Below are 21,516 nucleotides of genomic sequence, written 5' to 3'. Positions count from 1 at the left end.
AACCGGAAGTGAGGCGAGGGAAAAAAATAAAGGGTGCACCGTGAACGCGGTGGAGAAAATTACGCCGTTTTAGATTTTTTGTAATTTTTATGAATCAATGTTGAAAGGTGGAGGTAGATTTCAAGTCTGTGGAAGTTTTAACAGAAGCACGCGTTTCATGCCACTAATTAAATCAGCAATGTTCGATAATATTTTTACGTAATTGTTACACCGTGTTTTAAGGGGGGAAAATGGTTTAACGAGGGTCGGTTTTTTGCAATTTTTAAAACCACTGAGACGGAGGGAGGTTGCGTGTAGCTGTTACAGTGTACGTCAAGGATACAAGGATATGTGTGAAAATAAGTAGGTAAACAGCAACTTATCTTTTTTTTTATCCCTTATTTTTTCTCCCTTATTCTTATCGCCTAAACAAAATTATAACAATTATAAAACTTAGTCGATGTATTCAACTATTTCGATCCGGCGGCTGAACGGAGGCAAAAAAAGTTTCGAGAAACAACAAACTCGAGATCTAAAAGCGCGAGGACCTGCACATATACGTATACATATAATACACTGGTTGAAAAAGTCCTTAGAAACTTCCAACTTTCCCGTCCATTGTTCCGATGATGTGCATCCCGAGGACAGTGTTTTTCTCCCCGAAGGACGTCCCGCGTCGAATTTCCTCCCCCGATGCAGACGCCGAAAAAAGCAGCAGCAGCGTGTACGATATTGAAAAAAGTCTGGGATCCGGGGTGCAGAAGACACGCGTTTCGCCCGATCCCTGGGGGATGAATCGTGCTGGCGAAAGCGCGGATCCCGAAGGCCCGAAACACCGTCCCAAAAAAGATTCGAAAGTGTCATCTTGAGTGTGCGTATATGTGCAGAGTCGAGGAACGCGCACGCGGCGACAGTTTTCCCCAACACGAGGTCCAGATTAGATTTCCCCGAGTTTTCCAACGGCCAGCGACAACCCCGTCGAGCTTTTGTCGACCCGGTCTAATTCCGTGAGGATAAAATAAGGGTGGGGGTGAGAGAGAGAGGAGAAAAAGAAACGGGGAAATGAAGTTCGAACGAGAGACTATCGCGTCGTGCGAACCCCGGAAAAACAACCCTTGATCTATCTGTGTTACGCATTTTGAAAATCGTGAGATTTTCACCCGTAAATAAAGGACATCTGGGCCCGAAAGCCGCGTCGATTGAGGTGAAAAGAAGAAAAGGGAATCCGGTCTTCCGTTTCGCGGAATCCGTCAATCTCTCCACCCTCTAGCTTCGGGGGCGCATTTCTTCCGCCCCGAGGCCGGCCTAACATAAATTCAATATTGAAGGAGAGGCTGCTTCGGTTGCGGCGCCTGAATATGCCCCTAATATCAAAAATTACGGGGCCTTGGTGTGCGTCTATCCGTGCGAAACGCACCGACTCCCTTGTGTTTACACTGCATAATTCTCTACGAGGGTTTGGACACCTTTGGCCTCTTCTCCTCTTCTCACCCTCTCCATCTCTAAGCCTTCCCTCAAGCATCGCGCTGCCGGAAAGCCGAGGCGTGAAAATGTGAATAAAAAGTTTATCCAACCGGCTAGAAAAAAACGAAAATTGAGAAAATTCTTGTGCCTATACTTTCGTCGAAATCGTTTCCCGATCTGAGAATACCTACGAGAATGATTTTACTCCGACAAGAATTGACGATAGAAAATATGAGCCAAGTTTATATACCATGTATACTTTTTTTTGCGCCACCCTAATGTATACAATTGTTGCATCATCTCGGGTTTGGGGTGATCTTCTCCTGCAAATTGGAGGAACTCGATAAGGGATGAATCAACTCCTCGAAGAAATAGCGCAGAAATTAATTAACTTTGATGAAAAGTTGGACAATCTCTTGTTTCCGATTCTGTCTTTCGGCATATCCTTGCAGGACTTGCAGGAGGAGAGCGGCGCGTTGCTGCTGCTGAGGGAAGTTCGAGTGGCTAGTGGCAAAGGGGTTGGTTGGGAGTCGGGTGCCTTGACGGTACGTAAGGCCGATGGTGGCTGGTCTTGAGGGCAAGTTACATGCCACTCACGCCCCCGCTATTAGAGTTGCCGTAAAGGGATTTCAACTAACCCAATTTAGGAACGGGGTAACTTCGCCCTCCACTCGCCCCTCGCGAACTCGCATTCGCTGTTTGTTTCCCCTGTTCGCCGAGATGTTTTAAGCGTGCCGTTTGATTGCGTACCTTATACTAATTCGCCGTTTCCGCATCGTTTTATGTCGGTATACATATTTTGCCAGGAAACTTCAAACTTCGCTCACTTCTTTAACGCGTCAAGCACAAAAACACGCGTACGTATTGCGTGACTGCTAACAAGTCGGGTGAAAAGTTTCAGCTTAAGAGTACCCGCCTTGCGATTCGCGATTACTAGGCGAGCGGAAATCCTTAGAATCGTGGAACGAACAAAATTTTTATAGAATCGTGATAACTTGCTGATGTCAAGAAATTTTCATCGGTACACCGGAGAATCATATGCAGATGCAAGATATATTTTCTACACAGACTTCGCGGTGATGTGATTTCGCAAATATGTATCGAATGGTCCTGAACGCGTTCAGATCCGACCGAGTAAACAACACATGTTTACTCAGAACTCGTATGAGATAAATGAAATGTAAACCGTAGATACGTGAGTTTCGCATGCGACGTAACAGCAAGGTAAAAATTTGCACATCACTAAAAGTTGGATTCCTTTCTGAACCCGGCAATTATTTTGCGAAATATTCTCAGGTTCGATCTGACGTTAAAAAAATTATTTCAAGAAAATATGTGAAGCTGCGATTTAACGAATACCCAACGAATATCTTTGCCGTTTCCGAAATCCTCATCCAACGACAACGTTTCGATTAAAACTGAAACGCATAAGCAGAGGGAGTCGAGGATTTGGTACACAAAGGCTCATTATCAGCGCTGGCGGATGAAAGCTTAACAGTTACGCAGCTGTGGTCGAGATGATGATAACACGAAGCGGATTATAATGCAACGCGAAACGTGATTAATGGAGCGTGATTTGGATGAAAACAGACATCGAGGGTTGAAAAAAAGAGGCGTCTCTCGTTCCTGGTCATCGTAATTAAATACACGCGTACCCTCAGTTCATGGATACAGTTTTCGACCTCAACCACCCCCAAGGGGGTGTTAGATACGCTCATTGCGATAGCCAGCGACTCCCTCAGCAAGCATCGTGCAAAATTCCCGTTTTTCACCGCTATTTTATACATGAAGAAGAAAATAATGATCAAGCGGAGAATTTCCGAGCGCAGTTTTCCGCTCGTCGTGTAATTCAACCGGTCCCAAACCGGAAATATTTTATTCATTATACGCCATCCTGTCGTTCTTGTTTTTATTGTTGTTGTTATTGATACTCTGTTGTTTTTGCTGTTGTTATTGTTGTCGCAAAATATCTGCATACAGGCTGAATAATTATATTCCTAGGTACGATGTACACGATTTTTCTGTTTGTTTTTCCCACCCTACGGCCATATTCATTTTTCCCATGAGGGTTTTTCCAACTCCGTGTCTCACGTTTCGTATGTAAATTATACAAGAGTGTAGTAAAACCAGGGCTTTATATTATGAGCTTCGGTGGGTTTGCATTGTGCATTGCTTTTTGTTTTTCAATATAAAATTCTTTCGCAGTAATTATTCCGCCAATTTAATCGTAATTGCGTGTATGCAAATATCTTCCGAGGTATAAGGTATGCACCAAGATCAGAAATAGTAAGAGAAGGAGAGAGAGAGAGATTGGAGAGGGGGCCGAATTGTTTGAAAGTTTAAAATAGAAGATCAGACGGAAACGATGGAAATTCCGAGACGCAGATATGCTCCTCTAATGGCTTTAAGATCTCTTGCCAGCTGTTTTAATTCAACTCGCTAATACATTTTTCCATACTTTTATTTCTCGCAGCTTCTTCTTCCCATTATTCTTCGTTCACTTTGTCCGCTCTTTTTTAATTTCATTATACCCTGTTTCAGGTGCGACGAATGTCGGGAATCCTGGTGAATGTCTTCGAGGGTGCATCCTAGGTTTTTTTTCACCAAAAAAAGAACAATGCTCGGTGTGTGCGGCTGTCTGGTTTTCAACGGAATAAAGTCGACGGTTTAAGCATGTGCCATTCGAAGTTCAAGTGTTGGTGACGCGAAGTATCGGGTTTATCGTAAAAAATTCTTCCCAAGTTTCTTAATTTTTCCCTCGATTGGTGCACGCAGTTTTGTTTCGCTGTTTAATTTCATCGGTTCTTTTATTTCCAACGGAAATAACGAGGCTCGGGGGTTAAGATGCAGCTGAAGTGGTGGCGCGAGTGACGGTGCGCAAATTCTGTGATATTCTACAAAGTGGACAAAATGGCGTTGCAGTACGTCATCATCGTTATTCTGGTGACAACTGCCGTGTCGCTTCCTCCAGTCATAAGAATCGGTGAGTTGAATTATTCAATTCTTATTCTCAAGTGGAAGCAGCTTAAAGATGTCTTGAATTTTGACAATTTTTGCGATCGGGGATGACTAGGGGTGCGAAATTCGCCCTCAAGATAAATCTAATTACGCTGATTTGAAGTTGAAGAAAATTCTGAGCGTGATTGCTGGATTTTGAAATTATTCAAAAGTCAAAAATCCTGCGAAATCGTTTCTTAGACCATGAAAATTGCGCTAATTATTATTGTGTAAATATAATAACGACTGTGCGAGGCGCGATTCTCGCCTTGTAACATCGACCGCTCGTCTCGTTTCTTGACTTATGAATATAACGAATATAAGGAGGCAACGGGGTCACGGATATAAAAGAAACGCCACAATACTCCGCCCCTCGCGACAAGCTGACTATTAATTTGAACCTCTGCAGCTGTGCAGCATCCGGGATTTCTTACCCTCGGCGAAAATAACTGCCGAGATAATTACTCTGTCGGTTATAATGATTTTCAAAAAACAGAAATTGTTAGTCTGGATTTTGAAACGCTTTCGAAGATTTCGACTTGATAATTCTCCTAGGATTTAGGATTATTGTAAAACGCGTTTAAATTGTAAATTCCTCTTTCATTACTTTCGGAAATACGATATGACGATTCTGTCTGTCAAGAAATTTTTGAGAAAAAAATAGCGATGTTATTTGAAAGCGGAGGAGAAGGGATATTTGAATTCCAGGGTTGATAGTGAAAACGCGCGAATTAAAATGCGGACGCACGTGTGCCTTGCGAATTCTTCCTAAATTAATGTTGGCATCGATTCTTATTGTGCCGTGCGTATAAAATCCAACAGCACGCCGTAGGATCGGAGAAAAGATTCTGACGTGGTCATTATTAAATCTTGAAACGAATCGAGAGACACTTTGCCAGCTTTATTATGTACTAACGGCATTAAGGTTTTATACGCCCGGGAACGTGGACCAAAGAATTTTAATATGCTTAGAAGCTCTAGGAAGGTGTGGCATGTTCTTTTGCAGCACCCTTCTTCGAAAGCTCTCTTCATTCTCCTACTTAAACATACCGAGAATTTCCTGCTCGTCATCATTTTTCCGATATTTATTAAATCCTCGATTCAGGAACTTCAGGATGTACGTCTAACCATAGAAGAAGTTCTCTCCAAAAGTCTCATAATCACGGCTCAAAAGTAGAGTGACTATTCCGCAATGTGGATGAAAATCCAAAAGCGTTAAATTCCAGCAAAGAAACTTCCAATTTTGATAACATAAGAAGCATCAAGACTGTCTTAAAAATTCATTTCTCATCGGCACAGTTTTGTTTAGAACGTATAATACAACCCCAGCGACCCTTGAGGGTCTGGCATGAAATTTTTATCCACGTTCCACATCACGATTTTCTGGTAAAAGCGAAGAGCTCTGCTGAGCGTAGGAAGAATACTGCGAACTTAAATTTATACTCGTACATATCCATCCACCCACCCGACCGGAGGCTTCTCTCTTCCATTGTCCGCGATCTCGTTTTCACATAGCGTGCTTCGGGGGTTGCAGTTTTGCTTTAAGCACAGCGAAGCATGAGCGACGTTACCGGAATCCTTGAGGGTCGTTTATACACGGTATTTTTATGTAGTACCATCCGTGCCTGACGTGCTCGCTCAATATTTATCGAATAAACCGTTCGGCGTGGCTGCCATTGGGGGCCATAAATCGGGTGGGCATCATTTTAGCTCGGACCTGCGAGGTGCGTGTCGGGAAATCTGAACTCCTCGAGGAGCTCGTCTTCGCCCCGAAATCACAGCCGATAGTAGGTACATCGGTTTATTTATACCGTGTATCTGCTGGGATTCCCGAACCTTTTACCTGAACGAAAAGCAGTTCTCGCTTCGCGAAGACCAGCGCGCCCTAGAAACTCGAGGATGAAAAACTCGGAGAAAACGGGAAAAAGGTGTGGAATATATTTATATTTCCTCGAGGGTTGGTAGAAAAATGAAAAATGAAGAAAAAAGTAAATCAATAAATAAAAATTCCCGTCTCCCGTATATTTCAATTCAATACCTTCGATCAATCGTGCCTAAGTATATATATATATATATGTATATACACCGATGTCAACTCGTTCCAATTGACCTCTGAACTTCAGCGAAATCAGCGTGAAAGGAAGAAGGAATTTCTCTCTGCGTGTATAAGGAGTTAGAATTCAGCGTAACGCGAAATCTACGTGAAACGATAAGTACTGGTGAAAATAATTATTATGGACCCTTATAATATTGTATAACAGCCTGCGAAATGAAAATAAAACGATGGTAAAATAAAAACACAATGATGGAAAGCTTGAACATTGGTCAGGTATAATTTACGAAATAATTGTGGATCTCTATCGTTGATGGAAAAATTAGAAATCTGCGCAAGCTTGCGAGGAATGATATTTCCGCTTTTCTTTGTGTGCCCGAGGTTTCAGCTCTCCTTTATTTTTCTCGAGTTTCACGTTCGTCTTGTTACTCTCGCGATGCTGCGATCTTTTCTTATCTTCCCGAGGTAAATTCTCGAATTCGAATTCGAATTTTCGAATAAAGGAAAATTTGACGCGTTTTTTAAACCAACCTTTAAAACTCTTCAAGTGCTTCGGGGCTTTCAATATTTTCCATATCCGTATTCAAAAATCTTGGCTGGGAAAGCGCTTGACCTAAAAAAAAAGAAACAAGAAAAAACAATCGAATAACCCTCCAGTGGCGATCGACGTTGTTCATCGAATTCGAAACTTGTTATTTCTCGTTTTTGATAATTATTTGTTTCGAAACAAGCCGGAATTACGATTGGAATACCCACAACGTACACACGCGGTGATAAAATTTAGGCCGAACGACTCGCCACAGGTTTCCTCAATCACGTGCTTTCCTTATAACGAAGGCAATTAGCAGGTGAATTCACGGGTTTCGGTGCTCCGCTCGAACTAGGGGGAGGAAAAAAATAGGGGAATGAAAAAAGTGCCCTCGGATACCGCGTTTTCAAATGGTCTTCATAAAATTTTCAGCGTCACCGCAGCTGCAGGATTCGTCCCCGAGATAACGGACAGAGAAAATAAATCTCCTCGTCTCTTTCCTTTGCGTATATATATAGATATATATATATATATATGTAGAGGAGGTTGCGGAACAAAAAAATTTAACCCCCTTTTCACACCTTCGTAGCTGCGGAGAAATTCTGGGACTAAAATATTAACTTAACGATACGACTAAGGAGTTTTTCAACGCCCCTGCGAGCTCCGTTGTTATCTCAGATTACCTACATATGTATCCCTCTGATCAACTTCCCGATCCGGGGCGCATGCAGGTGGAGGCAGAAAATAAACGCGTACGTATCACATACCTTCTGTGTTTGCGCGTTCTGCGTTTGGATAAAAGTATCACGTGGCTGTTGGCGATTTCTGAGAGAGTTTAAAAATTTTATACAGCTGTTTTAAAAGCTTCAAACGACAGTTTGACAGAGTTTCAAAGCGGGTTTGATCCTCTGCTGGCGGTTCGAGATCGAATCCTTCATCATTTATTTACTTTGCTCTCTTATTACGTCTTCTTTTTACACGTTTTCAATATGTATATATTTCTCAACTTCATCCCCTAGTCGTAAATCTCCTGGGATTTTCCCGCCGAGTGATATCTCCGTGAAAGTAGGTTAATTTCGCGAGTGTAGGTACGTATAAGGTACATACATGTACATGGATAACGTACCTACATATGTGATGTGAGAAATGTACGATGAAATCTGCGTGCAAAACGCTGCGGAATAACGCCGATGATATGTGTTATCGTCCTCGTGGCTGCTGCTGCTGCTGCTGCCTGTCGCTTTACAATACTGAAATCGAAAGCTGCAGTTATTAGAATCGAGGACTTGTGTCGGGGGATGAAAAGGGAGGTGGAGGGATAGCTAGGCTTCGAATTTTCTCGCGTCTGTTCGGCACCACCTGTGCAGAGCTTTCATCCCCCTCGGGGGGACAAACGTGGAGAGGTGTTTTGTGAATTCGAGAGATTCTCCAGCTCTGCATGCTGGATTTGTCGAAGCCGGATTATATCGGACGTATTTATTAATCCAGGGTATCAATGTGTTCGCGAAACGTGTCGGTCATACCCTCAACGGTTACACGTGTTTCGACATCAACAGCATTGAAATTTCAATTAACGTACAATTGAGTTTGAAACCCTGTTCAGTATTGATTCACGCGATTCACCGTAATTATTATTTTGACCTCGCAAAACAGATTTTCGTTACGCAATGTCCAAGAATGTAATTTCACAGCTGCGCTTGACATTTCTCGACCTAATTATTCCACGCCATTTCCTTTCACCTGATTTGCTTTTTTCAATCACATCGTTCAGGCTCCTGATATAGATCCGTACTTCAAAATTCATTCGATACCCACACTTTTGAAAAAGAAAAATGAAATTAAGATTTTGCCCAAAATTTTCCATCGCTATATCAATAAACATTTCAATTTTTTTTATTTCTCCCCCACTTATACCGGAAAATGTCTTTTCTCGAACGACGAAGAATCCTCAACGATTTTCGATGACGGGAATCGAGAGCAACAAAGTGGCTCCATTGTTCCCAAAACGGGCATCGTTTCAGGGGGAGAAAGAAACTAAACGCGATTAGAGAGGCTCGAACTTCCCTACTCGGTCGGTTATTTTGTAGTCTAGGTGCCGTATTAGGCGGGGATCCAGAATTCCGGGCCAAAAGAACTCCGCGATGCGGTTCCCTGGGGGACGAGTTCATCCGTCCTCGTGCAGAGAGAAAAGCCCCCCCCCCCCCCCCCCCTAGCGAAGAACGAGAACGGCGGGATAAGCGATCGGGCGAAAAGCCAGAAGCGGTAAAGGAAAACCGGGAAACTCCAAGGGAACAGGGAAAATGATCCCTGCATTCTCTTACGGCTCTACTTATCGTGCAGTTCTCTGTATCGATGCGAATTCGTGCTTCCTCGATGCTTTGATCTTTTATTGCGACGATTCGCGTGCGATTCATATTCGGAATATGTATATATGTATAAAAATATGGGTATCGTTACAATTATATAAATGATTTTGAATATCGTTTGAATTATAGAGGAAAATTTTGTTGTAATATTTTATTGTTACGGCTAAAGAACTAATTTTCATTTTTTCAGTGGAACTGTATTTTTTAATTTTGGTAGAAAATGAAAATAGTTGAGGAATTTTTATTGTAATCGCAGGAAGAAATTTATCTCGGTGTTCGTTTTTTGAACAACTCTTTTTGCAACGTAGGATTTGACGTGTCTTCTAGCACGAAGTGCGATAAAGTTGAGATAACACGCGATTTTCTCGACACCCGTTGAAACGGCTCGCCCGCCGGGCGAAAATCCGCCAATTCTGCAAAAACACTTTTCCGCGGTTCTTTTCGGGCTGGAATTCAGCTTCGTACCGTCAACTCGTTTACTTTTACTCATTCTCCACGGCCTGTATCAGTGTGTATGTATATACCCACACGCATATATATGTACCGTTTTACCACCACTGTGGGGAGAAACGAATCGAAAAGGGTGTGAGAAAAGGGTTATATTGAGCGAAATAGAGTCTTCTGGATTTCAGATAACCTGTTCTTGTGCTGTGGAGATATCTTAAGGTGCGAATAATGCCAAAGCTTGCACTTTTAAATATGAAGTCCCGAAATTTGGAATTCCATTTCTCTTTTATTTTCCCCGATTAACTTTCCCTGATCGATTACGCAGGGCTTAGAATAAAACAATTCACCCTAAAATTGGGAAGCAATTCTAACTCTGCACGCAGTAAAAAAACGGAGGTATATGCTCTCGACAAATGTGTGTGTAGACGTGTTTCTTTCTTACGTCGTGACGGTGTTTATTACAAAATCAATAATTGAACGCCGACACCGTCGAGGAAAGGGGATAAGAAACAGGAAACCGGCGTCGAAACGGTCCGTCAATCCTACCGCGAGCCAAAAAATTGACAGGATTCGACATCCCTTTTTCCACACATTATACACCAGATTGATCTTTTCGTAATCTCAATATTCAACTTCCCGTTTCTTCGTTTTCAGAAAAGGAATGAAGTTGTTGTAATCAATCCGAAAATGAAGTTCAGAATCACAGAATCACCTCCAATCATTTTCACGCGCGATTTCAATAATTTTGGTCACGATCGATGCGGCTTTTCCAAACTTAGAACTGATCAGACTTTTGCTTTAATAGCTGGTTCAGTACTTTTTCAATTATTTGAATAACAAAATTATAAAAAATCAAATAAAAATGGTAATATTTCGAGAAGAAATTAATAAATTCAAATGAAAATTTATATCGTCAAGTTTTTTGGTTCTCTATAAACTTGGAGCCTGCAGTACTATAACGAGAAGTTCTAGGGCTGGCTGATAGCCAGCCTAAATCCAGTTGTTATTTCCCTAAGGAAGGGTAAAGTAAATCAAATACATCAGGACAGGGTTAGCAGGCTGATATTGTCGGGCGGGGTGTGGTGCTGGGAATCATTTCGGCGATGAGATCAGCCTGTCGAACCCGGTTCCTTGCCAGCTTCGGTACAGAACAACCTTAAAGAAGCGCGTATCCTTTCGGCAGTCTTCTCCAAGAAGTTAAGATCCAATATTTCGTTGGGTATCCGAGGAGAGGCGGTGAAGACGTCTTCGCTAAACTCTTTCACGAGAATTACACTCTCGCCTAATTATCGTCGTTGCACCGAGGCGACAATAATAATAACGATGATCGTTATCCCGGGGCTTTTAGCGACAAAGGCCGAGTATCAATTCAGCAGAAATTCATTGAAAAAACTTCTCGAGCTCGGAGCTCGCAGCTAGAGAAAGACGGCGAAACTCTGTTTCCGCATTCGTTTAATGGGCGTCAATTAACGGGGCTACAATACTCTCAAAGTCTCTCTCTCTCTCTTAGCGTCGGGTCTTTTCCACTTTGGGAATGAGGGGCGAATGATCCGTCAGCGGCTCGCGGTTTATCCAAACCTCCGCCCGGGTTTAAACCCGGGCACAATTACTACGCTCTTCCTCTTCGTCCTTTGACCAAGCTCTGGTTCACCGCGCCATAATCGACGCTCCGATACCGGATGAAGACTCACGCAAACTCGCGCCAACGAGATCGCGAAAGCAACGATATCAGCGGTAATTTAACGCCGGATCAAACGCCGCGCGCGATCTTTGTAGTGAAAACAGTAGCAGCCACAAAGCTGCAACTAATTAACGAGGAAACTAGCTTGATGAAAGCTTGCGCTTCACTCGTGGAAGATGAAAAGTAAAGAAACTTTCCTCGAGGAGGTTGTAGGTTGCCAAAGATCCGCCGCTTTTTATTTATTTTTTCTCGACAAAGTTGCAAGCTTCTTGTTCATCAAATTATTGTATTTCTAAGGTAACCAGATCTCTGTGGATAATATTTTCGGTAATAGAAAGTACTGGAATTATAAACGCACAGCTTGGATATCGATCATACATTTCAAACTGTTTCAAAATTGTTGAAAGTCTAATTCATTCGATCTATTGAGAAGACCATACTTTTCTACAAATTTACAAGTTAAATATTCAATATTTCATGAATATTGATTACGATCATGAAGTGGCAATATTGAAATGACTAGGTGCTGAAAAATCAAATTTCTTAACGAAATCAAATGAATCTCCAAGGTTTTTAATAAATTTTTTTTAGGGATTAACACTAACTTTTTCAGAACCTCCGATTTTTTTTTCGCGTTAGAGTAGATCGCAATAAAATTAGAGAATAAAAAGCATCGATTCTTAGCTAACCGATCCCCTTAAACAAGGAGACCAAACCGCCGCTTCATCATCCATATGTATAAGCTCGGGATGAAGCCGTTCGTACCGCGTGAGGAATGCACTCTGGATCGCTGTTACAGTTTAGCTTTTGATTAGGTTAATCTGGTGTGATGATAACGAATAGTTTGAGCGCGTACCTATTTCGAGACTTGGGCATCGTTATTACCGAAGATAACGCGCTTAGCTGGCTCTTGCGTTACTCCAATCTGCAGGGCTTAGGTATAACCTGGCTTCCATGTACCTACACTCCGACGAAATTTGCCATATCATCTTACTTCCGCGTATCCAGATCGTAAGATTTGCAAATTTCTCTCTCTCTCTCTCTATCTCTGGCTACGAACTTTCGACTTTCAAGTTTCACCGCTCAGAAATTTCACGTCACTCCACGGTTAAGTGTCATATGTCAAGTATTAAGTCAGTTGGCAGGATGGAAACTACTACAACTGAAGATAATACGTGTTTTCGATTAGCTTTAAAGACCTCTGACCAACCTTGTGAAGCTTTAATTGACTTTTTTTCAATTAGGAAAACACAGAAATTAACCTGACGTTACTCTGAGAAATTGAAATAAGCTCGGATGAATAATCGGAGAGTGAAAAGCTCGTGATTGGCAGGTTCGCCATTGGAATTTAATGAGGAATCGGTGGTATTGGAATGATCAAAGCATTTCATCAAAGGCATTTCGTGCGGTCAAGAGAGGTCAGCGAAGTCAAACCTGGTGAAAGCAAGCACTTTGCAGTCCGGAGAACTCTGAAGGGGGGAAAATTATGATCGAGCAAGAATCGCGCGCGGTCGAATTAGTCGCGGATTGAAATTTTGCGCTTTGAGAAAAAAACAGCTAATTACAGGCGCTCAAGGCGGGTGGGAATTGAATGGGAAACTCGGATTTCCGTCGGGTTGATTAAACGCCGAGGTACGCACGGGCTCATTTATCGCTGACGAAAGCTCCGCAATTAATTCCTATCTCGACTATCCACGCCTCCCTCGTTTCTCCCTTTTTCTCGTTATTTCAACCCACTTTCTAGTTTTCAACTACTCCGCTCTCCACTCTTCCTGCAGTAAGTAATAAAGCTAATCTTTTCAAAGATCCGTGACGTTTACCTTTTGCCGTTTCCTTTTACGGTCGCCGAGTAACTTTATTGTTCAACCTTACGTAGCTCAGAGCTTTTTAACGGATCTTATACGCAGGCGTAGAACACTCGAAGAAGAAGATATATAATATCTACACACTTCGCTTCGTCTTCTCACCTCGGACTCTATAAATTCAGGATTTTATCGTCTCGCTGACTTTCCCAGTTTCCTCCTCTCTCTTTTACTTTAGGTACCTGCTTTAATTTTTTTTTCTTCTTCTTTTCCTTCTTTTAATATAAATTTTGCGCAATCCAGGCGAATGAGTTATTAAACTCAGCTTACAATCAGTCGGTCGGACTCGATTCATCGGGACCATATTAATCTGCGACTAGATTTGCCGCAATAATCAAGCCTGCTGCTGGGAGTTTTCTGGGGATTCTTTGAATCTCGGGGTCCTTTCTCCGGGCCTTGTCGAATCCTTTGATGCGCGAATAGCCGCGGGCATGGTTCGATCGAATTACCCGCCAAGTCAGCCTTGCGTAACCGAGTTAAAGTTCATTCCTCCAAGGGTTTTGTCTCGACGGAGCTCGCCTCTACAGGCTAAGCTGCAAAGAAATATTGTCCAAAGTTGTCTGCATGTACGGATCGACAGACATGATTGACAATCGGAAAAAAAAACTTTCGGAATCTATCACGGGCGAAAAAAATCCCTCAACGGTATAAACAATCAATTTTTCAAGATGCGACATTTTTTTTCTTCTCCTCCCAAAAAATATCCAACAAAAATTTCGTTGCTTTCTTTTTTTCAATCATTACCGTCTTTCGCTTATCGTGACCAGTAATTTATATTCCAATTAACCGATACTTCGATTTCGTATATATCACGTACCTGCGACAGCGTTAATTAAGAGCTGGCTAATTTTTCTTTTTTTTTCTCTAATTTATTTTCCTCGGACTTCATTTTTCTCACACGTGACTTATTCTCGTGAAATAAATTTCTGGCGTTGTCGGTCGGACTCAACTTCACAGCTCTTGAAGCCGAGTATTTCTTCAGCACGTATTACAAGCACGGAAAAACGATGGATAAACATATAATAGAAATAAGTACACACCATCAAGTTATAACCGATATTTCACTTACCCTTGATTATCTATATCTAATAAAAATAACCTTAAGCGGAACAAAAATATCGGAGTAAAAAACGCAATCGAGCTTTGTAGAACGGAAAAAACGGTGGTTGATTTTAGGTTGATTTAGGAGGCGTAATTTTTCTGGGGAAAATATACCCATCAGCAACGTGTTGTGGAAAAGTGAAGGATTATTATCGTTTAATTGGCCTGCGAAGAGCCGCTCAGCTCTCACGGTTATATATTTTGAGAAAAGTTTTCAAGCTGGCTAGATGCCTACGTAACTTACCTACATATATATATATGTATGTATATAAAGGTATATAGGTGTATATATATGTAGGTATGTATAGCTACTATACAGTTAAGTGGTGGAAGTAGGTGTCTCGAGTTCGTTCGTAAAAATTCTCATTCGAGAGTTTCTCATTTACATTTGAACGCCTTTGCGAAAGCAAATCCTTGCATTTAAACTAGCCTAGCTGGTAGTGTTTTTTCTCCCTTTTCTCTCTCTTCTTCTCTTGTCTCTTATCCGGTAACTGCTTTTTTTTTCTTCTAATTTTCGTTCTACTTTTTTCACACTTTCTCTCTCTCTCTCTCTCTCTCTGTAGCTTGCGTTTCCTCTCAACGAGCAGCTGCAGCCATTAGACAGTTTCCGAACTCGACTTCGCTAATGAGTCAAGATTATATTACTTTATACTTTTATAAATTTTTTACGTACGAGAACTATTTGAATGGTCAACTTCAAGTTGAAATACTATAATGAATAGTTTCGATGCAGGAAATTTTTTTCGTATCCTTGTCATGTTTTTACCAGATGTACGTAAATTCCGCCCCTTGGACTCTCGCGGCTTTCGTAGAGCTGTTAATTATATTTTCCGCAGATACGGCTTCTTCCTTATGTTATTTTTGACACGCGGTACACGGCTTGTTTACTTCACACGAAAAGAAGCAAGATATTTCCCAAAAATATCGAATTTCATTGACCTAAAATTATTTTTTCATAAAAAAAAAAAAAAAACTGAAGGAGAGAGTGAAAATTTAGAAAATAATTGCCACGTGATTACCTCACGTTAACAGCTCGTTAACTGGGAATATATTTACGTATTCTTAGCCAGACCACCGCACTTTTCCCGTAAAAATCCCATGAAAATTATTCACAAGAGTACGGAACTCTTCAAGCACGCGTAGCGATTATATAATTTAAAGAAGTTAGCAGCCAACTTTTCGTTAAGTTTATAAAACCTGCGAGAGAAGCTATGCGGCTAGTTGAACAGGCGTGGTAAAAAGAAGCATCGAACAATGAGGTTCCGAAGTTGGGGAAAAGCTTATAGGAGGAAAAATTTATTTGACACAAAGAACGAGTCGGAAACTCTCGAGGACGAGTCAGACTCGTCGGATTTTACGTAGAGGTAGATTTTTTCTTCACAAATTTAAAATATCCCCCAAATCATCCCCAGGGTTCTTGGAGATCAAACACTAGCTCAGATTCACGAAGATAAGATTCACGACAAACGTCGATTCATCCATAATCGCTATCGTGCCGTTGGTACGTGGAAAGTATAGACGTATGAATTTTCTTCCGCCTCCGATGGACAGAAATCCGAAACTTCGTCAACATTTTCGACGTCGTCGAGTTGTTTGGCCTCCTTGGCCCTCGTTTCGCTAATCTTCTTCCCGTACTCGCCCCGCCTGCATCCGAGCCCCAGAACTGTCGGCCAATCGGAGTTCGGGTCGAGACTCGGTGGGTGTAAATTTAATATAACCTTCACTTTTATCTAAATGGCTTCAGCTCGCGTTATCTTTGCCGAGACTCCCCCAGTCAGGCCCGTAACTGGGCGCGATTTACAGGGGCGTAAGTCGCCCCGAACTCTTCGATGGAGAATCGTCATGGTGTTCCAAATTCCCAAGGTCGCTTGTCGTCGGAAAAGGCGAAAAGGAAAGAGGAGGAAACGCCAGCTCATATTCCACCCCCACCCCCATCCCCTATACACGGAGAATGACGGTGACCTTAATTCATTCGGTATACACGATCGATGTTCGACACTCGAAGGAAAGCCGCCTTAACATAGGCAGCTGCTTCTCTCGACCTTAGTACCACACTCTGTCTACCCAACCATCGACCTTGCGGATTGAGTCCTCTTGATAACGCTTGTAACACCCCCGATGATTCGATTAACCCGGGTCATCTATACGAAACGAGGTTAAGAGGCGAACGAACAACCCGCTGTAAGGCTCTTCCTGATTCTCTACCATGCTCGATTGGTTACGCTCAAAGTTCGTGAATTAATTGTCGGCTAGCTGGGAGAATCGGGGTTGATTTCGGCGAGCCTCTCGTCACCGAGAAGCGACCGAAAAGCTCGCACCCTTCATACTTTTCCCCAAAAATTTGAAAGCGAGTTCTACAAAACGTTGGTGATTAGTTTCGAAGGACCTTTTTCACACCGGAATAGGGATTCGAATAACGAGGATCTTGTTGCTTTACCCTCGTCTACTGGAAGTGCGAAATATACTTTGGTGTGGAGTATAATTGCAGCCGCAGATATTCCCGAGCTCACGTCGAAGCAGTGCTGCAATGTAAAAAGTTTGAAAAATGATAAGGATGCGAGTTTCCGGTTGGATTACTCCTGCAGTTCGGATACGTACAGTTGGAGAAGTCGACGCTTCCGGAAGCGGAAAAGAGGACACAACTTGGGGGTTTGAAAAATGCCGAGTTTTTTTATCTCCTCGACACGCGGTTCACTTTACCCGAAGAAAAATATTGTTGTATTCCCGGTACGGAAGAAATTCAGTGTGCCAATTGCTCCCGCATAGGAATTCATTTCTCATTTTTGCTTTAAAGAAACCCCAAGCCAAAAACGCAAGTCCATTGCGGAGAGTAAAAAACTCTCCGAATGCTGCGCTTATTGCAGTCTAAAACTCCATGGATGCAAATATTTCGGAAAAAGTTTAACGCGAACCTTCGAGTCTTGTTAATTAAACTCTGCACTAATCCAACTTCAAAGGAATTTCGTTCTGCTTTTACCTTCGAGCGATTATCTTCGCCAATAACATCGTCAAGATTCATCAATGATGTATAAAATTTGTCACGGACTAATAAAAATCAGCGGTTCAATTTATAACTTGTGATTCAGAGAATAGTTAAGAATTTTTCAACACTTCTTCTCATAAACGATTAAAAACTAAGTTTCTGCTCATAACGTCTCGACAACTTTTTCACATCCCTAAATCCTCGCTGATTTTCATCCCACAACGTTTCTTGTTTGCCAACAACAGGCGCGCCGTTTCATTGAAATCGGCAAAAAGTTTCTCCCCGGAATAACTCAGCTCCGCCGGATATGAGCCCGAGTATAACAGACATCCGGCTAATAGGACACGGGTAATCAGCCTCTGTATCTTGCGTGATCCTGAGGCGAGGGTCGGGTGGCTTTCAGTTTATATTATCTCCATTTTTTTCCTCCTTTGCTTTCCTCCTCTCCACGCGGCTCTCGGGGAAGGTAAACTCCTTGAATTACCATAGTCACGAGGCGGTTGCCCCGTCGCTGATGGACTTGGAATTACTCAGGGATATGGGCGGCCATTTTTCACCGGTGATTCTTCGCCCAGCTCCATCCACTTCCTGCCTCGGTTTCTCTATAGAAAGCGAGACGAACCGGCTCCAAGTGGCTTTTCAATGACGTCTTCATCCCTTGGCCTGCCTGCAGGGATCAACCCTTGCAGCTTACAGAATGCGCGCAGACCGGGTGGAAAAATACTCTAAATGGAAAGGTAATATATTCCTTTGGAGAAGATTGATAAGATCGTTATAGGAAATCAATCAAGTTTTTCGTTTGATTAAACCGAATCTCGTCAGAGATTTAAAGTCTTTCGCACTCTGATTTCTATAGAGATTTAAATAAGGGAAATGGGAGGAGAAATTTGTGGAAATAATTTGTGGTTTTATTCGAAATTATGTGAAACCTTATATTATTACCTCATTCGTCAATTAACGGTGAAAAATTTTATTCCACACGTTTTATTCCCTAAGACAATTAAAAAGTTACGATAATAAATTTCTACCGCGTAGGTAATAACGTGTTAAAAAACGGAAACAATGAAAAATAAAAAGGAAAAGAAGTGAAATGAAAATGAATTCAGTTTTACGTTAATTAATAATAATTAAACCGAGTGAAAAGCGCTCAACGCGACAACTCGACACTGCAAAAATTTCACGTGTTACACGTATAATTTAAACGCCGATGAAAAATAATCATGTTAAATAATTCCAAGCGATTAACGGATGTCGAAAAAAACTGCAGTGCCACGATTTATTTGAAAAGTAGTCGAATCAATAAACATGGTGATTTCGATGCGCTTTTACTCTCAAGTCAGCAGAAAGCTCGTTGATTTAACTAACTTCGAGACAGAATTCAGCAGGTGGATTCTGAATGGACGTAGACTTGGCTTTGCTAGTCAGGAATGAGGATCGCGCCAAGAAATAAGGCTGCACAGGAAAATGAGACGGCGAGTATATTATCATAGAAAAATACAGATTACCTAGTCGAATAAAAAAGATCGTATCGATTATTGGTTAATCTCCCCGCTGCGAGTCGACAAATTGATCAGGGTGAACGCATCGCGAGCTTTTTGAGCCCCGTTTCCACCCCCGTGGCGTCGTCGCAGTCGAGGTCGTAGAAATACGACGCCGAAGCTGATGACGAGAAGTTGGAGCTGGTTTTATAGACGCGCGGGACGTTCAAGCGGCGCCGACGAGACTGGGGCGAGATGAATTTAACGAAATTCACCCCCTAGCGGGGGTGCTCCTCTTCGCGACCACGAGCTTCACATTTTATGCGACCTATTATAGATTCAACGAATTCGCGAATTCGCCCCGCGTATTCTTGATGAATTATCGGCCTCCCTTAGCGCCTTTCCCCTCCCCCCCTCCCTTCCTTACCTCCTGCCATCCACCCTCTCAACCTGCTCCACTAAAATTTGAAAAAAACGCATCGGGATTACTACGCACTGCTTGCGATCGTAAATATCAGTTATTTTTCTCGGGGGTGTGAAAATGCACCAGGGGTGGAGGGGAAATCTCTTGAGTAAACGAGCTGGAGTGCCGAGAACGTCGAGTGAGCGTTTGCGTCGAGTGAGTGTCGAGTGGAAGCGAACGAAACAGAAGATTTATAATCTGTTTGCAAGGGGTGCAAGGCTTCCGGGGGCCACCGCTGCCAGATTAAGTGGCCGGGAGATAGCACGCAAAAGCAAATTGCACATATATTTTTCAACCCTATTTTTCATCTTTATCGTATACACTTATTCACGCTTGTGTCATTTCACCGCTTTTTCGAGAACGTGTTACCCATTTTTTTTTGTTTTTTTTTGTTTTTTTTATCGACGTTCGAGGTTACCGGAAGGGGTGGAAATCAACGGACGAATTATCGTCTAATTCAGATCCGAAAACCTTTTGTAGATCTTAGAACTTCGATCCTTAATTATTTCGAAATATTTTACCCTTGTGTTCGTTTTTTTTCGTCGATTAAATTCTCCTCTACTTTCCTTTCCTCGTTTCTGAATTCCTCTTCCTTTCCCCGGGAAAGTGAATTTCTTCGTCTTATTCCCACGTGAGAATTGAAAATTCCGATTAACGGGTGGGTTTATTAAATGAATTTCGACCTGATATAAAAGGAGGGAACGTGTTCCTGTAAAATGACGGGGAATTTACAGCTTAAAATTATCATTATCATTAGCATTTATTTTCTTTTTTCCCTCTTTTTTTCTATCATTGATTTCTCTTATCGCGTAATTTCGAACACGATCGCTTTTTATCGACTAGGGCGAGATTAGGGCAGGAAATATTAAATGCCTGACGATAATAAAGCAACGGTGGTTGGAAAAACGGAACATTTATTTTCTCTTTTCATCCAGTGGAAGTTCCACGCATCAACCAACGACGATAGTAAAGTTGTAAAACAATTTTACTATCCAACATTCTCGAGAGTGGATGAAAATCGTAGTAAAACTAACGACGAAACGTTGAGTGAAGTATCGTTTTAAAATCACCCCCGAGGCAAATGCAGGCGTGCAGAAAACTTCAGGTTAAAACGAACTATTATTTCAGCGTTATTTCATCCCTCCCACCCAACTTACGTTTCACGACTGTTTCCATTTTATACGTCACTTTCCACTTTTAGTTATTAGCAGTTTTTCAAAGCTCAAAAAAAGTCAACAGCCGTCGAAAGCTCGCCCTCTGTGGTACGTGAAAATGGAAAATGGCAGGCCGAGTTTACGACCCTGCTTTTCTACTACTATCTTCCATCAGTTGAAGAGGAATATTTTGGGTATCATGAGGCGACCGCGTTGCTTCTGAATATATCGAAGAAATTCACGGATTTGTGAAGGATTCAGAGTAATTCCTTTCCGATATATATACATATAAAGGTCTATACAGTCAGGATATGCCGTGTATACCGAGTTCGGTTTGAGTGCCGAGCGGAGTTTGCGCCCTTAAATTCGAATTTGGCTTCGCCTTTTCCCTTGGATTCAAAGGTAGCGAGTTGGCCTGTCCGCATACAATAAACGAGGAAACGAGGTTTCATCCCCCTCCCTTCCGGGCCTTCGTGCCTTAAAATTTGCCATCCGCAACCCCGCGGGGGGTGCGAAAAAGCCGAACGAGCTCTTCGAACGAATTTTGTCAGATGAGGAATAAAATTACAACAATTTATTATAAAAACTTCTCTCATCGCCCTCAGCTTTCTCGTATAATATTTAGCACGCCCTTTTATTGTCGTTATTTATAATTAACGACAGCAACAAAATTCTCCGTATAATCGACGCCCCCGAAAATTGTCCTTGCTTTTACCCCTCGTGCATTATTGTTTATTTCTCTTTTCCTTTCTCTTCTCAATTTTTTATTCTTCCGTCACTCTCTTTATTTTTCGATTTTCATTTCACCCCAACCTCTGCAGCACCAGCCTCAACGTCAATTATCACACGTAAATATCTTTCGCCGAGGGAACGTCCATCCCGTCCGTTGATAGCTGAGCTATTTTAATTACAACGCGATAAAAATATGGCTTTTACGAGGGAGGAATAAAGCGCGGAGC

General features: G+C 42.1%; 1 protein-coding gene across 10 annotated transcripts in view; it reads left to right on the top strand.

The window, feature by feature from the left end:
- The first annotated feature begins 236 nt into the window (after positions 1-236).
- Positions 237-21,516, top strand: part of LOC124405513 (glutamate receptor ionotropic, kainate 2) — an 88,208-nt gene continuing 66,928 nt past the window's right edge. For all 10 annotated transcript variants that reach the window (XM_046880479.1, XM_046880470.1, XM_046880461.1 and 7 more), the window contains exons 1-2: positions 237-342; positions 3,985-4,426. In XM_046880479.1, the coding sequence (XP_046736435.1) occupies positions 4,354-4,426 (73 nt within the window). In that variant the 5' untranslated portion in view covers positions 237-342; positions 3,985-4,353. The remainder of the gene's footprint in view (positions 343-3,984; positions 4,427-21,516) is intronic.

Source organism: Diprion similis, chromosome 1 (assembly GCF_021155765.1).
Source record: "Diprion similis isolate iyDipSimi1 chromosome 1, iyDipSimi1.1, whole genome shotgun sequence".
Classification (NCBI taxonomy): Eukaryota; Metazoa; Arthropoda; class Insecta; order Hymenoptera; family Diprionidae; genus Diprion; species Diprion similis.
This window is presented reverse-complemented; position numbering and strand designations above follow the sequence as displayed.